The 19,169-nt window shown below is 35.7% G+C and overlaps 1 protein-coding gene and 1 long non-coding RNA gene across 3 annotated transcripts in view; one reads left to right on the top strand and one right to left on the bottom strand.

Moving 5' to 3' along the window:
- The window catches only part of AIG1 (androgen induced 1), a 338,507-nt gene extending 327,261 nt beyond the window's left edge, over positions 1-11,246 (top strand). Inside the window, exons 5-6 of one of the 2 annotated variants that reach the window (XM_074309655.1) lie at positions 5,029-5,192; positions 10,580-11,246. In XM_074309655.1, the coding sequence (XP_074165756.1) occupies positions 5,029-5,192; positions 10,580-10,617 (202 nt within the window). In that variant the 3' untranslated portion in view covers positions 10,618-11,246. Of the gene's footprint in view, positions 1-5,028; positions 5,193-5,867; positions 7,017-10,579 lie in introns of those variants that run through there. The other variant, XM_074309657.1, reaches the window with a different exon arrangement.
- The window catches only part of LOC141565904 (uncharacterized), a 145,412-nt gene that overhangs the window by 60,957 nt on the left and 65,286 nt on the right, over positions 1-19,169 (bottom strand). The window lies entirely within an intron of this gene.

Raw genomic sequence — 19,169 nt, 5'->3', positions numbered from 1 at the left:
TCACCAGAGGTAAGCGTTTGCAGCCCAGGTTAGTAATATCAATAGATCCAGAAAAAAGGAAATCATCATATTTACTCTTCATTACTATTTGAACAGATACTTATAGATTCCAATCAGTAAAGAAATTCCTGGCTGAAAGTAAGAGGGAAAGCCAAATCTGGCTGAGGATGACAGAGAGAAAATTCCGTGCCCCCCCCCCCCTTTACATTTCATGGACAGACAACAGGATTTTCTAATAGATAAGCACTCTCAATTTTATGTGCTGATGATAGTGTGAAGGGGCAGCCTAATGTAGTAGTGCTTGATTTAGTGGTTAGAAATCTGGATAGTAAAGAAGATGGATTCTTGTGATGAAAAATGCCCAAAAAACAGAGAGAAAATCATGGAGATTGAATGTGGATCAAAGCATAGTATTTTCACTTTTGTTGTTATTTATTTGGTTGGTTGGTGTTTTTTTTTTTCTTTTCTTTTTTTTTTCCCCTTTTGATCTGATTTTTCTTGCACAGTATGACAAATATGGAAATATGTTTAGAAAAATTACACATGTTTAACTATATTGGATTTCTTGCTGTCTTGAGGTAGGAGAGGGAGAAAATTTTGGAACACAAGGTTTTTTGCAAAGGTGAATGTTGAAAAGTTTGTTTGCATGTATTTGGAAAAATAAAATATAATTAATTTTTTAAAAGAATACTTAGGTTCCAACCATGCATATTAGCTGTGTAACCCCTGAAAGAATTAAAGAATTAAATCACAAATCTGTATCTTCCCCACTCCTCAAAGAGGAGTCATATTATTCATAAACAAGGATAATCTAGAAATTGTTAATATTTGATTTTAGACTATATTATTTTCTCACCACCTAATTTAATGCTTTTAACAAGGTTAATACAACATACATTACTAACAATATAAAATATTTACATTGTACTTTATGGCTATAAGATACATTATTTTATTTGACCCTCACAACACTTGTGTGAGAGAGATATTACAAATGTTTTTTTCATCATATAGGAAAGCCAATTCTCCAAGAATTAATTTATTTCATCCAATGTCATTGGCAGATCTAGTATTTTATCTATGCTGGGCTCCAAGTCCTGTGCCCTTCCCATTAGTCATTACTCCTTAATGATTCTCTTATATTATAAAGACATGATTTTGTTTTTGTTTTTGAATTGTGTTCCCCAGTTTCTCAGCACTATGTATATAGTAAGGGCTTATTAAAGGCTTATTGAAATAGTAATTGAAGATTTTCTCAGTATAGTTTCTCTGGGTTGTACAAGAAAGAAAGCTAGAGAGTATGAAGGATAGTTTCAGAAACCCAGCCAAGACTTCAAAATTCACAGCATAATAGCAATAATAATAATATAATTGAGATAGCCCATAATCCTTATGCAGACCATTGAAATCCCACCAAGTTAATTTATAGAACAATCCAAATGCTAAAAGAACAACCTTCAGTGATAAATGTGTTCTCTTTCAGCAAAAAAATTATATTATTGAAATTTCAATGCAAGGCCAAGCTTTTGAATTTCTGTAGTTGAGATAGATTTATTATCCAGTAGCAAAGATTAAACTGATGATAGCATTCATTTCTGTGGTGAAGATATAAAAAATTGGCAAGCTGGGTGGTGAAATAGATAAAGGACTGGGACTAAAATCAGAAAGGTTTTGGTTCATAACTGTCCTCAAAATACCAACTACATGACCCTGAATAGGTTACTGGATTTCTGTATAAGTTTTCTCATCTGTAAAATAGTAGCAACTACCTCCCAGGGTTGTAAGGATAAAATGAAATAATATTTGTAAAGCACTTTGCAAACCATGAAGTTCAATATGAATGTTAGCTATTGTCATTATCATTCAATACCAGCAAAGAGATGAAAGCTTTCCAACTCACAGAAAGTGGGTGTTGATATAGCACCCACTTCACCTTATCAGCTGATCCAGTATTTTGCTAGAAGCTACCTCACCTAACTTCTGAGCAAATCATCATTTCTGAAAATTATAAAAGAGAGGACCACTGAATAGGGGAATAGAGGAAGAAGAGTAATTATCAATGTGAGAACTAATTAGCAATTATGGATTTTATTACGCCCAGACTGACAAACTCAGGAACTTCTATAATCAGTGAGACTTTAATGTATATAAGCTAATTAATAAAAACAACTCAGATGTGAAAAATCCTAAATCTTTGTATTATCCATCAGGAAATTAACAAGCTACTTGACAACTACCCAGTTAATTGCATTAGTTTAGCTATAAAGTTACATAGATAAAGCTTTGCTGCAATATTGTGGAATCAGGTTATGGCATTTGTGAATACTAATGGCTTGCTTGTGTAATCTAAAATAAAGCTATGGTCAAAAGCATGCAAGGGATAGCTTAGCCTATCAAGCCTCCTCTAGTGCCCACCTCCCATTTGTCCAGATCTTTCTGCTGTGTTTGCATGCTATAGCAAATTAGATAAAGCTGCCCTAGCAGGATTTCACCAGCCTTTGGGGAGGGGGGGTGTGCCTTCAGTATTTCTCTATATTTTTTATTTGTAATTACAGATTGTGTTCCATAGGTATCAGTAAAACAAAGGGCAAGCAGGCCATCCAAAACATGGCACTGTATTGATGCAGAACGGTGCCCACTCCAGAACTCATTAATTTTGTACCACAGTGCCCTCTGGTACACATGCTGGATAAATTGTGCCAACTCATCCAGATAGATTAAGATTATGGGATCCTGGCTTAGATCTGGAAAGAATCTTAAGGTTCTTTAGAAAGGTAGCTCCGTGTATAGTAATTTACTAGACCCTAGAGCAAGAGTTATTCATCTCAAGTCCTCACTTCCATTTCAGGGATCAGCAAACTTGGATAGGGTAAAAAATTGCATATTTTATTCAAATTATTAGTTTTCTAAGTATTCAGTAATTAGTAATCCTATGTATTTTTTTAAATTCTTCTGAGAAGGCAATATACCATAGAGGTTTTAATTAAAGAATGTTTTTCCTTGGCTGATGTGGATTTTACTACTAGACAAAATAATATTGGAATCAATAACTAGAGGAGTAATTCTCATCTTTCAAAATGTAAATGTACTTTGACACTATTTAATAAATAGTTAATACTTTAATTTAATTACTTATTTGCCATCAACTATAAGGAAGGCATTGTGCTAAATAGTAGGGATATAAAGATAAAATTACTTCTGCCTTAAAGTAGTTTTGATTCTTCTGTACAATATACATAGATGAATAGATGCCAGGGAACACTTCAGAAAAAGTTTATTCTAGGAAGTGGTACTTGAACAAAGCTGGGGTGTCCACAAGGCATAAGGATGATTTACAAAGGCATAAAGAGAAAATGAACTAACGTAAACAAATAGAGCAAACCTAATTTGGAAATAACTACTATCAGATATTAAAACAACAATCTAAAACTTATCAAACTGATTAAATATTAGAAAACAGTAAAACTTATTGCTATTATGAATCTGCTCAACCAACATAGCTTAAAAGCATAACATGATATAGCAAAAAGAATACTGATCTTGAGTGAGAAAACCTCAATTCAAATCTTTGTCCTGCTATTTATTAGCTTGCATGACTTTTTGTACGATTTAATTCAATTCAAGAACATTTAAGTATATATATGCACACATATATGTATATATACATATATGTATATATGTATCTTTACATATTTATCTATAAGTATATACCCAATGACATGATAGATAAATAAATATAATTTCAGATAGAGCATGGCTGGAACTAAGGAGAATCTCTAAGAAAATTTGAAGGGTGAAGTGAGAGAGTCTCTGCTGTGACCTCATTTATAAGATTAATGTGTTGAATCTCTGAGGAACCTTTTAGGACTAAATCCCTTGATGTTAAAAATTATAATCTCAAATGGGGAGTATGGAAACAAGTGGATCGAAATAAAACAATTACATAGACTGAAACAAACCCTTACAAAGCAAAAAAGGTATTCATAAGATCTTAGATTCAGAATTATAAGGGATCTTAGAACTCATCTTTTATTTTGCAGGTGAGGTCAATGAGGTTCAGAGAAATTAAGTAATTGGCCCAAAGACATACAGATGGAACATGACAGGATTGAAATCTGAACATATGTCCTTCTACATTGGCACTCTTTCAACCTCAGGAGGATGACTGGGGTCAGTTAGTTCTACATTTGCTAGTTAAGAGAGGAACTAGGGCATAATCCATAGAAAACTGACCTTTTCAGTCAGAAAGACCTGGGGATCAAGTCCTAGTTCTTTCACAGATTTCATTTTGGTGACACTCCTCAAATCTTTTTCTCTCTCATGGTACAAATCAAAATGATAGAAAAATTGCCTTGTGTAAGGTGCAGGTAATTTTCTCACTTGGAGATCTCTTTGCCAATACAGTCATGGTTTCAGTGATTGTCCCTATTCATACCCCCAACCAAAAAAAATTTTTGCTAATTTAGCTTCTTCAGAATCATGAACTGGTATAAATTTAAAAAGCCTCTCTTCAGGAGAACTGTCACAGAAGCCAAGGATTTTATCTCAAACACAGATGAATAGAATGTACTTGGCTGGTGCCTGTGTTGTTTTAATGTGTAAAGACCAGATTAAGTAGCCTCTATAATAACAAAAATATAATAATTCCATTAAATCCAACAGTGTTTGGAGTCACCCCTGGGCAGCAGAGGCCAATTTAGCTTGAGATTTGCAGTCTGGGGAGAGAATGGGGTTAAGCAGTACCCAAATAGGGACAAAATCAGCTTTGAAACTGCCATGAAAATGTTTTGCATGATTTCACATGTATAATGGATATCCTTTTGCTTGCTTACTTAGTGGGAGGGGGAAGGGTGAGAGGGAGAGAGAGAATTTGGAACTCAAAATTTAAAACGAAAAGAATGTTAAAAACATAAATAATAATTTTTTAAAAAATAAGACCTAAAACAGAAGAAAAAGAAAAGTTGAAAAGAAAAAGAAACTACCATGATAGAAATTCCTGGATTTATCTTCTTTCTGATTCCATTTCAGGGTGTGTTGGGTGCATCATGTAACAGGGATTTGGGTGTACCCTCTCTTGGAACACATTGGCCCAGGAGCCAAAATAGCCTTCTTTGGGATCGCCACTGTGTTAATGAACCTTTTGTACCTGTTGGGAGAAGTTTTGAACAACTACATCTGGGATACTCAAAGGAGTAAGTATTGTTCAGGAGAGCATTAATCAACAGAACTTGCTTTCTGAAAAAATAATGTAGCCAAAGTAGAATTTCACTGCAGATTATTTCTTCCTTCATCATTAACAAATAAAATAAAATAAATCCACAAGTGAATTAAATGTCTTCCAAGATACATGCAATTGCCTATGAATAGTATTTCATTTTCATAGCTACCAACCCTAATTTAAGAGCTGCTGGCAGTTGTCTGAAAGGTTTACTACTCACTTGATACTGCCAGGTATTAGCCATTAAAAAACTAGCAGGAAAGAAGCTTCAGCCTATAGATAGGGATGTTATTAGCAGAAAATGAAGTATTAAAGGGGAAGGTTGTTTGATATGATCCTTTGAATTCTTATTTTTTAATGTCATAAGGTCAACCCTAAACAAAATGGTTATTTACTCCAACAAATTCATTCCACTTAAGACCTATACTCTCATAAATGTAGTCTTTACAGAACCATTTATTTGGGTGAGATAACCTTGAATGAGGCTTCCTTGTTCTACCAGAAGCATAAGACACAAAACCACAAAGTTCCTTGGCAGTCATATCTATCTAGCTTTTAAATTTGATGAGGACCATCAAGGAACAATCCTGTATTCATTAAAGACTGTCAGTAATCTGAGGTTTGATGTGCCTTTTGTTTCTATTTATAGCTTGCTTCCCGACTTGGCAAGGCATATACTCTTAGCCAAACTGCTCAGTTTATCCCAAGGCTCTATAGAATGATGTAAAAATTGGAAGATGGAAAAAGCAGCAGCACAGATCCTCGACAGTTTCAGTCCACATCGAAAGCACATCCAACAGCAAGATTTATTTTCAAACCTGATTTGGGCTTGCTTGGTGGTGGGTGGTTTCGGTAGTTATTTTTAACCAAAATACTAAACTCTGAAGATCTGTGGGCTTCATCCAGGAAGAAGCTCAGGGATACCTAAAATAAATCATACCTTAGTGAATACTGCAAGTAGACTCTGGATTCTAGAGTTGTATGCATAAAGGTAGAAGGAAGCCAGGATTATATAGCACAGGGATCTTTGCAAGTTTCTCTTTCCTTAGATCTGTTTAGTCTTGCTACTAAATAGTCTGTTAGACACCACACACTTGAGCTAACTGGTCTATAATGTAGAACCTGGTCATAGGACCAGAGCTTAAAAAAAAATTTAAACTAGAATAATAGATTCAGAGTGTGAAAGGATTTATGAGATCATCTAATCTAACCCCTTCTTTTTACCAATGAAGGATCAGAATCCTAGAATGGTTAAATTACTTGCTCAAGGTGATACATAATCATTACGAGAAGTGAGATATAAACCCAATCTTCTGACCAAAGCTAGCATTCTTTTTGCTACACTGATACTAATTGTGTGGCCTAAGGTAAGTGATTTGATAGTTGTTCCTTCTTTAAAATGAAACTAATAATCCTTCATTTACTTCACAGGATATTTTGAGAATAGAATGAAAATACATGTGTTTAGAGCTTCTTAGGAAAAAGTCAGTATTTAGATTTAAGGCAATCAAATCAACTTTCTATTATTCAAAAACTACCTATGAACCCTTTGCTACTCTTTTACTTGATGCTGCTAGCCATTTAACTACATTCAAGGGTATGATCCAATTCAAACTGGGGAACAAGTTGTTAAATTTTCAATTTGAATAGTGTGTCAGAAATCAGCAATGTTACAAATAAGGGTTCATTTTGTTATTGTTGATGATGATGATGATGATGATGATGATGATTGTCTGGAATTAAGAAAGTGATGGAGAAAATGTTAATAATATAGATTAAATTTAAAAGTGTATCATGATACTGGTTTGTTTTTGGTTTGGTTTTCTTTGGAGAATTAGTTGTTAATCATTCATCAGTAAAGCCTTACCTCCACTTCAAGGTCAAATTGCAAAGTTATATAATCTTTGAAGAAGTCACGGAATTTATTTCAGGATTAGAAATTTAGAGTTAGATGGAACTTTTGGAGGTAATCCATTTCTATCCTTTCATTTTACTTAGAGGAATACAATTGATTCCAAAATTGGCATCTTCCAATTTTTCCATCATCCTTCCCATCCTTTGGACAGTCTAGGCAGCTTGACTTAAGAACATATGCTTTGTCAAGTTGGGAATGCATGTTATAATTAAAAACAAAAGGAACCTCAAGCCCCAGGTTAAACAACAGCCTTCGGTGAAATGTGGGATTGCCCCATGATAGCTACTATCACACTTAAATGTTGTCAGTATGACTGCCACCAAAGCCAACTTTTCAGTGATAGCACCCAAGCAACCTTGTTTTGGTACCTCTTGTATTTTGGTAGGATAGTGAAGTTGCCTTAAAGGATATCTCAAGGTTGTCTAAGGTCACAATCAGAGCTGGGATTGGAACTCAGCTCCTCTCACACCACCCTTTTTACCACACTGCCTCTGGTCTAACCCTAGATTATTTATAAAAGAGGGAATAAGTTTCAGAACCAAATGACTCAATTCCCAGTCTATTAATTTTTTATCACACCAGCACATTTCAGCAGGATTCCTGTTTTTGGTTTGATTTGGTTTGATTTTTCCTGAAAACTTGGGACAGAATTAAACCAGAAAAATAGACCAATCCAGCATGAAACATGAACAAGATGTACTTATTAAGTGAATCCTAAAAATAGCATTTTAAAAATTTGATTAAAAATCTAACCTGAGATGACTTTGTTGAGTTTGTGTTTATGCATGTATGGCTGTGGATGTGCATATGTATGCATGCTTTAACCTGAGTTCTTCTATATTTGAAGTTGAATAAACCCGCCCTTCCACCTATAGAGACTCTCCAAGGGGGTTAGATTCATGTAAGGTAAGACTTGCTCTGTACAGAAAAATCAGTGTTCCAGAAACCTGGGTCTGGTGGAACAAGGAAGAAGGCCCCACGGGCATCAGGCATGTAGAATCAGGCATGTCACAGCAGAACCATACTCCCTCTAGTTTTATACTCCCAGCTATGTCCCCAACCAGATTTATATCTCCCAAAAAATACAGAAATGTGGCAGCCATGTAGAAGTCTTCGTGGGGAGTAAAGGTGTGAATAACATGCTTCCTGTCTTCTTCTCTTCCCCTTCATACATAAGAAGATAGGGGGCTCCACTCCAAAATTTTTGACAGAATGTTTTCTGTCTATGGAGCTATCAGTGTTCCTCAAATTTTTAAAAAAAAAAAAGTTTATAGCTGACTGTTTTTTGTTTTGTTTTGTTTTGTTTTGTTTTCCCTCCCTTCCATCCTAAGCTGCCAAACCATAATAGGTGGGGAAGAGTTTGCTCTTTCTTTGGGTCAGTGAAACACCTCTGTCCTCCTCCCCCAGTTTTGAAGATTCCAATATTAGTGCCAAATAACTCCATCTGTAACTGAATACTTTGGAGGAAAGAACCTTTTAAAAAAAAAAGAAGAAGAAGAAGAAGAAGAATACTGCTTTAGTTAGCTCCTGGAAAGGGTCCCAAAGGAAGAATGGAATGTAAGGCTGGCTTGGGAGCAATCCCCTGAGTCAAGGGTGCTGATCTGGAGTTCAATCTTTGTTTGTGGTTTTTTCCAACTTCTGCCTATGGCTACTTCATGAATGGTCACACCCATCACTATATTTTAAGTTCTGGCAACAGCTAGAGAATTTTTCACTTCAAAATGGGATTTTACATGAAGATCCTCACTCTTCCATCTGGATGTTCTACTTGATATGCTTTCAAATAAGCCCTCTGGCAAAGATGTTAGGAGTTAGCTATCTGCAAGGCCTTGGCAGTACAAAAAAAAACTATTGAACTTACAAGAATGTCCTTCCTTTCACACCCATTCCAGTGATGATATACCTACCACTACCAGGGAGGGGAGGGGGGGAATGGCAGGGATATGGCATTCTTGATGTGTTTTGTGATTTAGATCTTATCTTTATGTCCCATCTCTAAGGAGAATTTAGTTACTTAATATCCCCAGCTTTGCCTTTTGGCCATCATGTGTATTACTTAATATCTCTTTTCTTGCCACCTCCACTGTCACTATCCACCCACCCAGACACTGCTGGCAAGAGAAGGAATGTTAGATTGTGAGTTAGAAGACCTGGATTCAAATCCTCATTGAACGTGGAATGTGGAATTTAGAGTTCATTCTTAGATCTGCCATTTGTACTTATGAGACCTAGAGCCTGTCACTTCACACCTAAGGAATCTCAGTTTTCAGGAAGTTAGATTAGATTTTCTCCAAGTTTCTTTCCAATTCTAAATCTGTGATCTATTAGGAACTTCCCTACACAGCTATCTCAGAAATCTCCAAAAGAAAGTTTCCTGGGGTTTTGTTTTTATTTTTGGTTTTTTGGTTGTTTTGTTGTTTTTTAAAACAGTCTGTGAGATGTTTGGCACCAGAAGACCCAGGAGAAAAGGAAAGGCCAATTAGGGAGCATTTACCAGATTGTAACATTAATTCATTACTCAAGAACAAGCATATGAATGATTTGAACATTTTTGTGGCCAGGAAAATTAAACTTATTCCCCAATTCAAACTCTTTTCAATAACAGGTGCTGACGCTTAAGATACCCAGACAAGTCCCCCCTCCCTCAAAGGAAAACTTTCTACCTGTATGTAGAATTAGAAAAGGAGCATTAGTTTAAAAGAATACACACTAAAAGAGTAGAGAAAGAAGCAATTTAGGGAAGCCATGGTTTTTCTGAAAAAAAAAAAAAAAAAGAAAACAATATTTGGAATTTTTTTTTAAGTCCAAAGACTTTCCCCTGAGTAGGGACAATAAAATATAGCCAAGGAGATGCCTCTTCTGAAACTCATGGGATATTTCTCCCATTGCTACAAGGCAATCTGCTTTGCATTTCTGCAAACACCTCATTGCTCAAGCATCAGCTTGAGGTTCTCCCTCCCTGAAGCAGTAGGATTCAGGGTGTGCCATGAGATGCAGAGCCCTGCCTAATTCAAGAAAAGGGTGGGGAGGGAGGTCACCAAGTTAATTTTGGGAGAACACTGAGATCAGCATGGCAGATGGCTTTCCTTTCCTTCCTTGCATAGAGAAAAAAGAAGAAAATGAATTAAAGAGATAACAATAGTTCACACTGAAACAATACTTTCTGACTTACAATGTACATCCTTTAATAGGATCTTCACAGAAACCTTGTAAGGTAAAGAGGTCAGGTATTATTATTCTCCTTTGTCAGATGCAGAGACTAAGCCTCTGCGTTTGACATAACTTGTCCAGGATCATACAGGTAGTAAATATAGCAAAAACCAAGACCTGAATTCAAGCTCTCTGGATCTTAAGCCAGTGTCCTATGCACCATAGCAAATTGCCTCCTGATGCTTATTTTTCTGAATACTCAAAAAACCCAAAAACCTTTTTGCCTGTATTTCTAGGTATGGAAGAATGTAAAGAGAGACCTAAATCGGAATGAGATTAAAGTCCAGCATGAAGAAATTGAGTTGTCTCTCCAGTGAACATCCATCTTCCCTCTTACATCCTCCAACAGCTGTTAGCAGCACAGCTGACAAAATTCTAGAAAAGAAGACAGAGACCTCCATCTCTAAGTTGACAAATGTATTTTTATGTAAGCAGAATGGAAACATCACCTTCATTTTGGAATTCACTTCATTCATTGTGTATTGAAGGCTTCTTTATTCAGAACCAATATCACAAATAATATTTCTTAACTCTTGAAAAAAAGTATAAATTTATGTAATTGTTGCTTCATTTAACCTGGAAAGAATGCACAATCCATCAATCCATTTTTGTTTCTTGTTGCACGAAAGCATTAAAGTAAACAGCATATTTTAAGACAATGGATAATGCTTTATATAGTAAAGCTGGTTGTAATGATCTACTAAGAAGTCTCTATATAAACTTGAAAGGAAAACATCCCAAGCAAAGTCTTGTTTGAGGTGCCTATTGCATTAATGTCATTGAAAATAACATTTGCCTCAAATAGGAAGTGTGTTTGTATAATTACATCCATCCAGTCAGGTCCTCATTGGCATTAGACTCATGCAAAATGTAACAACATGAATAAAGATTCAGTGGACCTTATTTTGATTTCTGCATAGTGTTTCTCCCCTGCTTACACTGGTGATTCCATTTTCATTTGTTTTCTAGTGCCTCAGAGACACATACTTTCTGAGTCTGGGTCGTTTCTCAATAATAGAAAAAGAAAGTCATTTCCTTGCATAGGAAGAAGAAAAAGGATTTCTTTATAATCCAATTCCCTGTGACTTTTTAATATTTATTTTAATTTATCTTAGGTATGATGACAGACTCATGATTTTATTGGTACAATAAATACTCTTTCTACTAGTACAAATTATAACCCCTAGATATTTTCTAATCTGTACAGTTTTTATCATTGTCTTTGCAAAAATACACTATAGAAGGATTTCTCTAGTGAACTGGAGAACACATTGGAGCACCTGGTCTGTTATCCATCACTCTGGGTCTATGGCTGGCCCACTTCCTTTCCAATTATACTCACATTTGATGCCTTCTTTGCCAATCCCTTCAAGAAATTGTTATGAAATATCTACTACATGAAAGGCACTCTGCTGAACATTGGAGATAAATGACACAGACTTTCCCTTGAGAAATTTATCATCTTTGGGGTAGAGACAAGTAAGATAAGTATACTCATAACTCTAATACAAGTAATAATTCAGTAGATATATAGGAGAGTTGAAACAGAATAACCTGAGAAATTTGAAAAGGGAAGGATTACTTCTAGCTGGGGGGGGGAAAAAAAGTTTTAAGGAAGGGATGGCTTCCGAGTTGATGGTTCTTGTAGGAAAACAAGAATTCCCTTCAAGGCTTCATTTAGAATCAGAAAATAGCATGATATGAAATAATTTTGTTACTGATTATTCATGCTAATGAGGAGGAGAAGAATCACAGATTATTTTAAAATAATTTCTCTTTCCACCTAAAGTATCCTTTGAGACACTAGGTCACAGCCCCTTTATTGGAAGCACACTTTCTTTTTTTAATTTAAGTTATTTATACTGTCCTCAACCTAGGAATCAGGTAGATCTAGAAGAAAAGTTTCCAGGCTATTTCAGATAATCCATTTGTAGGCTCCTGAGAAGTAGCAGCTCATGTTTATCTAAGGCTTTAAAATTTACAAAGTGCTTTCCTAACAATAACCCTGTTAGACAACTATTGCACAGATTATTGTTCCTATGTTACAGGTGAGAAAACTGTTGCTTGAGAGAGTTTAAAAGACTTGCATGTATTCACATAGCTAGGAAGTGTCAGAGGGAGGAATTGAAGCTTCTATTTTTTTTAACTCAAAGTTCAGTGTTCTTTCTAGTATATCACATAGCCTACTTACTGCATAACTTAGAATATACCTATCTGATTCTAGTATTAAAATTTCAGCACTTTTTCAAATTTGTTAAGAAAGTCTTTCTTTTTATATCTAAAACAATGAGTTACACAATTCATTGCATACCTTAACCTCAGAATTCAAGTATGATTATAATAAGTAGCATCACATATATTACTACCAATATTTGCTTTGAAAAAGTGCCATGGATTCTGTCAAGATGGCTGCCTAAGTTGGAGCCAAATCATCCAACTCATGTACCTATTTCATCAAAACTCTGGAACTCATGACAAGTTTAATAATGAAGAAGCCCAATGAGAAATTATAAGTGGCTTCTTCTATCCCAGAACTGCATAAAAAGTCAACCTGGAGCAATATAAAGAGGCCCTTCTACCAAAGTCAGTATCAGTATAGGATAATCTCCCAGTATGACCAGAGTTGGGACATGTGTAGTGCTATATGGCAAGAGGCAGCAAGCATAGAGGGCTCCTCTGAAAAAGCTCCAGACTGTTTTTTTTTGACTTGGTTATATTCTGCACAAGTACTTCGTTGATACCCAGATATAAGAAGAAGAGATAAAAACTGAAAGTTTTAGAAGGGAAAAATGGAACAATGAGTAGCTTATAAGAAAAAATGCTAAATGAATTGCCCAAGAAATGAATTTCCTGACAGACCAAATTGAAATCAGTGATTCCATGAAATAGCAAGAAATAGTATATCAAAATCAAGAGGTTGAAGATATGGAAGAAAATGTAATAGTTGATATAAAAATAACTGATCTTTTTAAAAGTCGAAGTATAATTTAAGAATTATTGAACTCCATGAAAATCATTTTTTAAAAAAAGTTTTGATGCCAGTATTTCAAGAAATAAATGAAAATCATCCAGATATATTAGAACTAGGCAATTTTGGAAGAATCATCTATCACCTCCTGAAAGGAATCCAAAAAGGCTAGAATGTCATAGCCAAAATCCAGAGTTGCCATTTTCAAAAAATAAAATAAAATAAAATACTTCCAGTATCCAGAATAAAGCTGTTCAAATGTTGAAAAACTAGGTTTGAGATTATACAAAACTTGTTAATATCTTACTTAAAATAAGAAGGGGAGGGAACAAATGTTTATTAAGCATCTACTATGGGCCAGGCACTTTGCTAAGTACTTTACAAATATTATCTCATTTGATTATTACAACACCCCTGGGAAGTAGATGCTGTAACTGAAGCAAAAAGAGGTAAAGTGACTGGCCTTGAGTTATATCATAAGTGGCTAACGTTAGATTTTAAATTTGAGAGGAGTATCAGATGACCCCTAACTCTTATCTTAAATAGACAAAGGAGGACTGAACATGTAAAGACATGTGTTTACAATGATGTGCAAGACATTGTATGCATTGATGTACATCAAGTTCAACAGGGAAACAAATTAGGAAGAGCTGGATGTCAAGGGAGAGAATAACCTTAGAAAGAGAATGGTTACAAGCAAAATAAACTTCCTGGTAAGGAAATAGATTATTAAAAGGCGGAGAGGGAGAAAAATAAAGAATCGGCATTCAGTAGGGTGGAGTACCTAAGATTTTCTCTTAGATAATTGGAAAATGGCCGAATAAATCGTGGTGAGTGAAGGTAATAGAATATTATTATTCTGTATAAAATTACAATGAAGTGATTTCTGAAAATCCTGAGTAGTATGACCAGACAAAGAGTGAAGTGAATCAGGAGAAGAATTTATATAAGGACAGAAAAAACATAAAAAATTTGAATAATGCAATAACCTCCCTCTCTTCCCACTTAGTCAAAAACAAAGAATTGAAAATAAATTCTTTTTAAAAAGTATGTGAAGTCAAGCAAAACAAAGTCTCTCATCTATTTTTGCACACAGAAATTATTGCTACTCTGTCGAGATGGTAAATAGCATGTTCCCTCATCAGCCCTCTAGTATCATGGACAGTCAATGTATTGATCACAGCCATTACAACTTTCAAAGGTGTTCCTTTTTTCAGTATTGACAGCATATAATTTTTTTCTGGTTCTGCTCATTTCATTCATAATGAGTTTTTAAAAGTCTTCAAAACTATTTTTTATAATATTGATATCATGATATAAATTGTACTCCTGATTCTGCTTACTTCACTCTACATCAGCTCATATGAATCCTTCTATTTCTCTTTGAAATAATGTATTTCTTCTTTTCTTTCAATGCAATAGTGCTCCATCACATCATTTATCACAATTTATACAGCCATCTAGTTTACTTTTTGGGCTTTTTTCAATCACCACTAAAAAAAAAAAAAAAAAAAGGTTGTTATAAATACTTTGATGTAGGCACAGATAGTGGGGGAACTCTGGGTAAGATATAAGACCCTTCAGCCCAGAGGGAACCTGCTGACAATGTCTGGTTTAGCTCCCCATCTCCCTTTGGTGCTCTCACCTTTCCTAAGAAGTCAAGGAGGGCGTGACCACCTATGTTCTACTTGAAGCAAGGCATACTTAGAGTAAGAGGCATTTACATAAGGCAGGGTGCTTATAGTTAGCACTTGCTCAGTGTGATGTGATGATATAATGGTTCTCTACTTGGCTCATACTTAGTGTGCTGTAATGATGTTATCAATCATACCAAGATATTTAAGGGCTGAGTGGACTGAAAATGAGTTCTGACTTCTTTTTTTATAGTTAACTCATGAGAGTATACAGCACAAATATTATGTTTAGATGCATCTGTAAAGATAGTTGGTCCTTTAAGAGGAACTTTAGAAACCTTTTATTCAAGAATCCATCGCCAATTATCTAACAGTCTGGTTATCTTTAATGGAGACCCGTGTGTAAAAGTTGGAGCCATGGCCAGTAAAATTTGCCACTCTGGGATGGTTTTTCAGCACACATTAACTTGTGCATTAGTTTAAAAGGTGTATCTCTTGTCAGGTCTTATCCCAGATAATTGTACTGCTCACTTAATGGCCTTTAATAAAATTCGAGCCACAAGCACTGGGTAAGGAGTAAGGCTTTGTTCTGGTTGTGCTGGGAGGTTCACCCACTCTATCACACTGTCTCCTTGATGAAGGACTGCTGTGGGTGCCTCTTGTGTAGCAAAAACTGATATTTCTAAGGGTTTTTGAGTGACTCTTTCAACTACATTGAATAAAGCCAGTTCAATTTCTCTCAAAACCTCTTGAGCTTATTGTGTAAGCTGGCATAGTGAGTCTAAAGCATTTTCTCTCCTTAAAATGTCATTTAATGGTTGCAATTGACAGGTAGTCAAGCCTAACACTGGACATATCCATTGGATATCTCCTACCGATTTCTGAAAGTCTTTTAAGCTGTTTAGCTTCTCTGTTCTTAAGGAAAGTTTTTGTACTGTAAGCACGTTAGGGTATGCTTCATATCCTAAATATTGAAAAGGAGCATGTCCAAATTGGGGACTTCCAGCCAAGATGACAGCAAGGAGGCAGACAGCTGCTTGAGCTCCGCGTTTTCTCTCAGAATTTATTTAATGACAAGCCTCGGAATTAATGCTTGTTCAGGAAAAAAAAAAAACCACAAATAATCACCAACAGAAGACATCCTTGAAATTCACCAGAGAAAGTCTTTGTTTGCTTGGGGGAGGGGACAAACAGATTGGGTGCAGACTGAGGGCAAGCAGAGAGAGCAAGGCAGGCAGGTCACACTGCTCAGAACAGAGGGGGGAGGAAGGCGATCTCTTCCCTTTCTACGAAATGACCTTTACCCCAGTGTGGATGTTCCCTCTTGGGAGCAAGCCAGGAGCAGCAGAGAAGGTGTAAACACTGGAGGTAAAGAATAAAACCCTGGAAAGCTAGCATCTCTCGGACCCAGCCACCCCCACCCCCATGTAGAGTGACTCAGCACGTTTTCAGAGCCTCAGAGCACAGACGCAGTGAAGCCATGCTGTCCTGTTAGGGCCTTGGTTCTGTCTCCCACAGTCTGTAGAGGAAGCTCAGTAATACCATCCAATCCCATTCCCCCCCCCCCCCAGCAAAATAGACCAATTGATTCTCTTGTCAATTTGTTTTCATAGATTCCAGCTCTGACAAAATGAACAAAAAATTTAAAAGGGCTCTAACCAGTGACTGCTTCTGTATGGATAGAGAGCAGACTGCAAACCCTGAGGAGACTAAAAGCAGACTGTCTCCAGAGGAATTCCTTAAGGGGGATATGATCTGCTCCTCAATACACAAAACTCTCATAGAGGAAATCAAAAAGGCTCTCAAAAGAGAGCATAAAGAGAAATGGGAAAAGGAAAGGGAAGCTTGACAAGAGAGTCTGGAGAAGTCATCCAGAGTGGATAAAGAGATCAAATCATTGATAAATAAAATTAGTGAGTTGGAAAAAGAAAACAGCTCTCTAATAAATAAAATGGATGAAATGGAAAAAATTTCATAGAAGCAAAAAATTCACTTAAAAACACAATTGGACAATTACAAAAAGATTATTAAAAAAGTGAGTGAAGAAAATACATTGAAAATTAGACTTGAACAAGTAGAAAGGAATGACTCAAGAAGAAACCAAGAAGTAGTCAAGCAAAATCAGAAAAACGAACCAATTGAAAACAATGTCAAGTACCTTATTGGACAGACAACAGATCTGGAAAACAGATCCAGGAGAGACAATTTGAGAATAATCAGACTCCCTGAAAAATGTGAGGGAGAAAAGAGCCTGGACACTATTTTCCATAAAATTATCAAAGAGAACTGTCCAGACATTTTAGAAATAGAGGGTAAATATAGACATTAAAAAAACTCAATCGACCACCTACTGAAAGGGACCCTAAAATCAAAACACCAAGAAATATAGTGGCTAAGCTCAAGAACCATCAGACAAAGGAAAAAATATTGGAAGCTGCTAGAAAAAAGCAATTCAGATATGGAGGAGGCACAATAAGGATAACCCAGGATCTAGCAGCATCCACATTAAAAGAACGAAGGGCCTGGAACATGATATTCCAAAAGGCTAAGGAATTTGGTATGCAGCCAAGAATAACTTACCCAGCAAAAATGAGCATTGTTTTCCAGGGAAGATGGGCATTTAATGAAGTAAATGAATTCCATCTATTTTCGATTAAAAAAAAAAACAGATCTACACAAAATGTTTGATCTTCAAATACAGAACTCAAGAGATTTCTAAAAAGATAAAGAGAAATCTTGAGAACTATATTTCTGCCATAAAGGTATGTAAAGAACATATGTATAATTTGTCCTAGAAACTAGAGGTGGAAAGGAAATTATATCATTAAAAAAGGGTAAAGTGGTGATACTACATCTCCTGAAGAGGCAAAGGTAACCTATTATATCTGAGAGAAAGAAAGGAAGAGAATGGACATAGTGTGTATCAATAGACATATTCGATTTATGGTGAAACTTCTTCCACTTCATTGAAAAGTGGGAGGGAAGGAGTAAGCTAAGGGAAAGGGAATATAGAAATTGTGAGGAAAAAGGGTAAAATAGGGAGAGGAACTTTAAGGTGGGGGATGGATAATAAAAAGGGAGGGCTGTGAAAAACAAGTGGTGCTCACAAGTGTAATACTGGGGAGGGTGGTAAAAGGGAAGGAAAGGAGAAAAGCATAAGCAGGGGTTAACAGGATGGCAAGCAATATAGAATTGGTCATTCTAACCATAAATGTGAATGGGGTAAACTCCCCCATAAAGAGGAAGCAGTTAGCAGACTGGATTAAAAGCCAGAATCCTACTATATGTTGTTTACAGGAAACACAACTGAAACAGGATGATACATTCAGAAAAAAAAGTAAAAGGGTGGAGCAGAATCTACTATGCTTCAGGTGAAGCCAAAAAAGCAGGGGTAGCCATCCTCATCTCAGATCAAGCAAAAACAAAAATTGATCTAATTAAAAGAGATAAGGAAGGGCATTATATTCTGCTAAAGGGTAGCATACATAATGAAGCAGTATCAATATTAAACATATACACACCAAGTGGTGCAGCATCTAAATTCTTAAAAGAGAAATTAAGAGAGCTGCAAGAAGAAACAGAAAGCAAAACTATAATAGTGGGAGATCTCAACCTTGCACTCTCAGAATTAGATAAATCAAACCACAAAATAAATAAGAAAGAAGTCAAAGAGGTAAATAGAATACTAGAAAAGTATGATATGATAGATCTTTGGTGAAAGTTAAATGGAGAGAGAAAGGAGTACACTTTCTTCTCAGCAGTTCATGGAACCTATAGAAAAATGATCATATACTAGGACATAAAAACCTCAAAATCAAATGCAGTAAGGCAGAAATAGTAAATGTATCCTTTTCAGACCACAGTGCAATGAAAATTACATTCAATAAAAAGCCAGGAGAAAGTAGACCAAAAAATAATTGGAAACTAACTAATCTTATACTAAAGAATGATTGGGTGAAACAGCAAATCATAGACATAATTAATAACTTCACCCAAGAAAATGACAATAATGAGACATCATACCAAAATGTGTGGGATACAGCCAAAGCAGTAATAAGGGGAAGTTTTATATCTCTAGAGGCCTACTTGCATAAAATAGAGAAAGAGAAGGTCAACGAATTGAGCTTACAACTAAAAATGCTAGAAAAGGAACAAATTTAAAACGCCCAGATAAACACGAACTTGAAATACCAAAAATAAAAGGTGAGATTAATAAAATTGAAA

The sequence above is a fragment of the Sminthopsis crassicaudata genome, chromosome 4 (assembly GCF_048593235.1).
Source record: "Sminthopsis crassicaudata isolate SCR6 chromosome 4, ASM4859323v1, whole genome shotgun sequence".
NCBI classification, from domain to species: domain Eukaryota; kingdom Metazoa; phylum Chordata; class Mammalia; order Dasyuromorphia; family Dasyuridae; genus Sminthopsis; species Sminthopsis crassicaudata.
The sequence above is the reverse complement of the archived record's forward strand: the minus strand, read 5'-3'. Positions and strand labels throughout refer to the sequence as shown.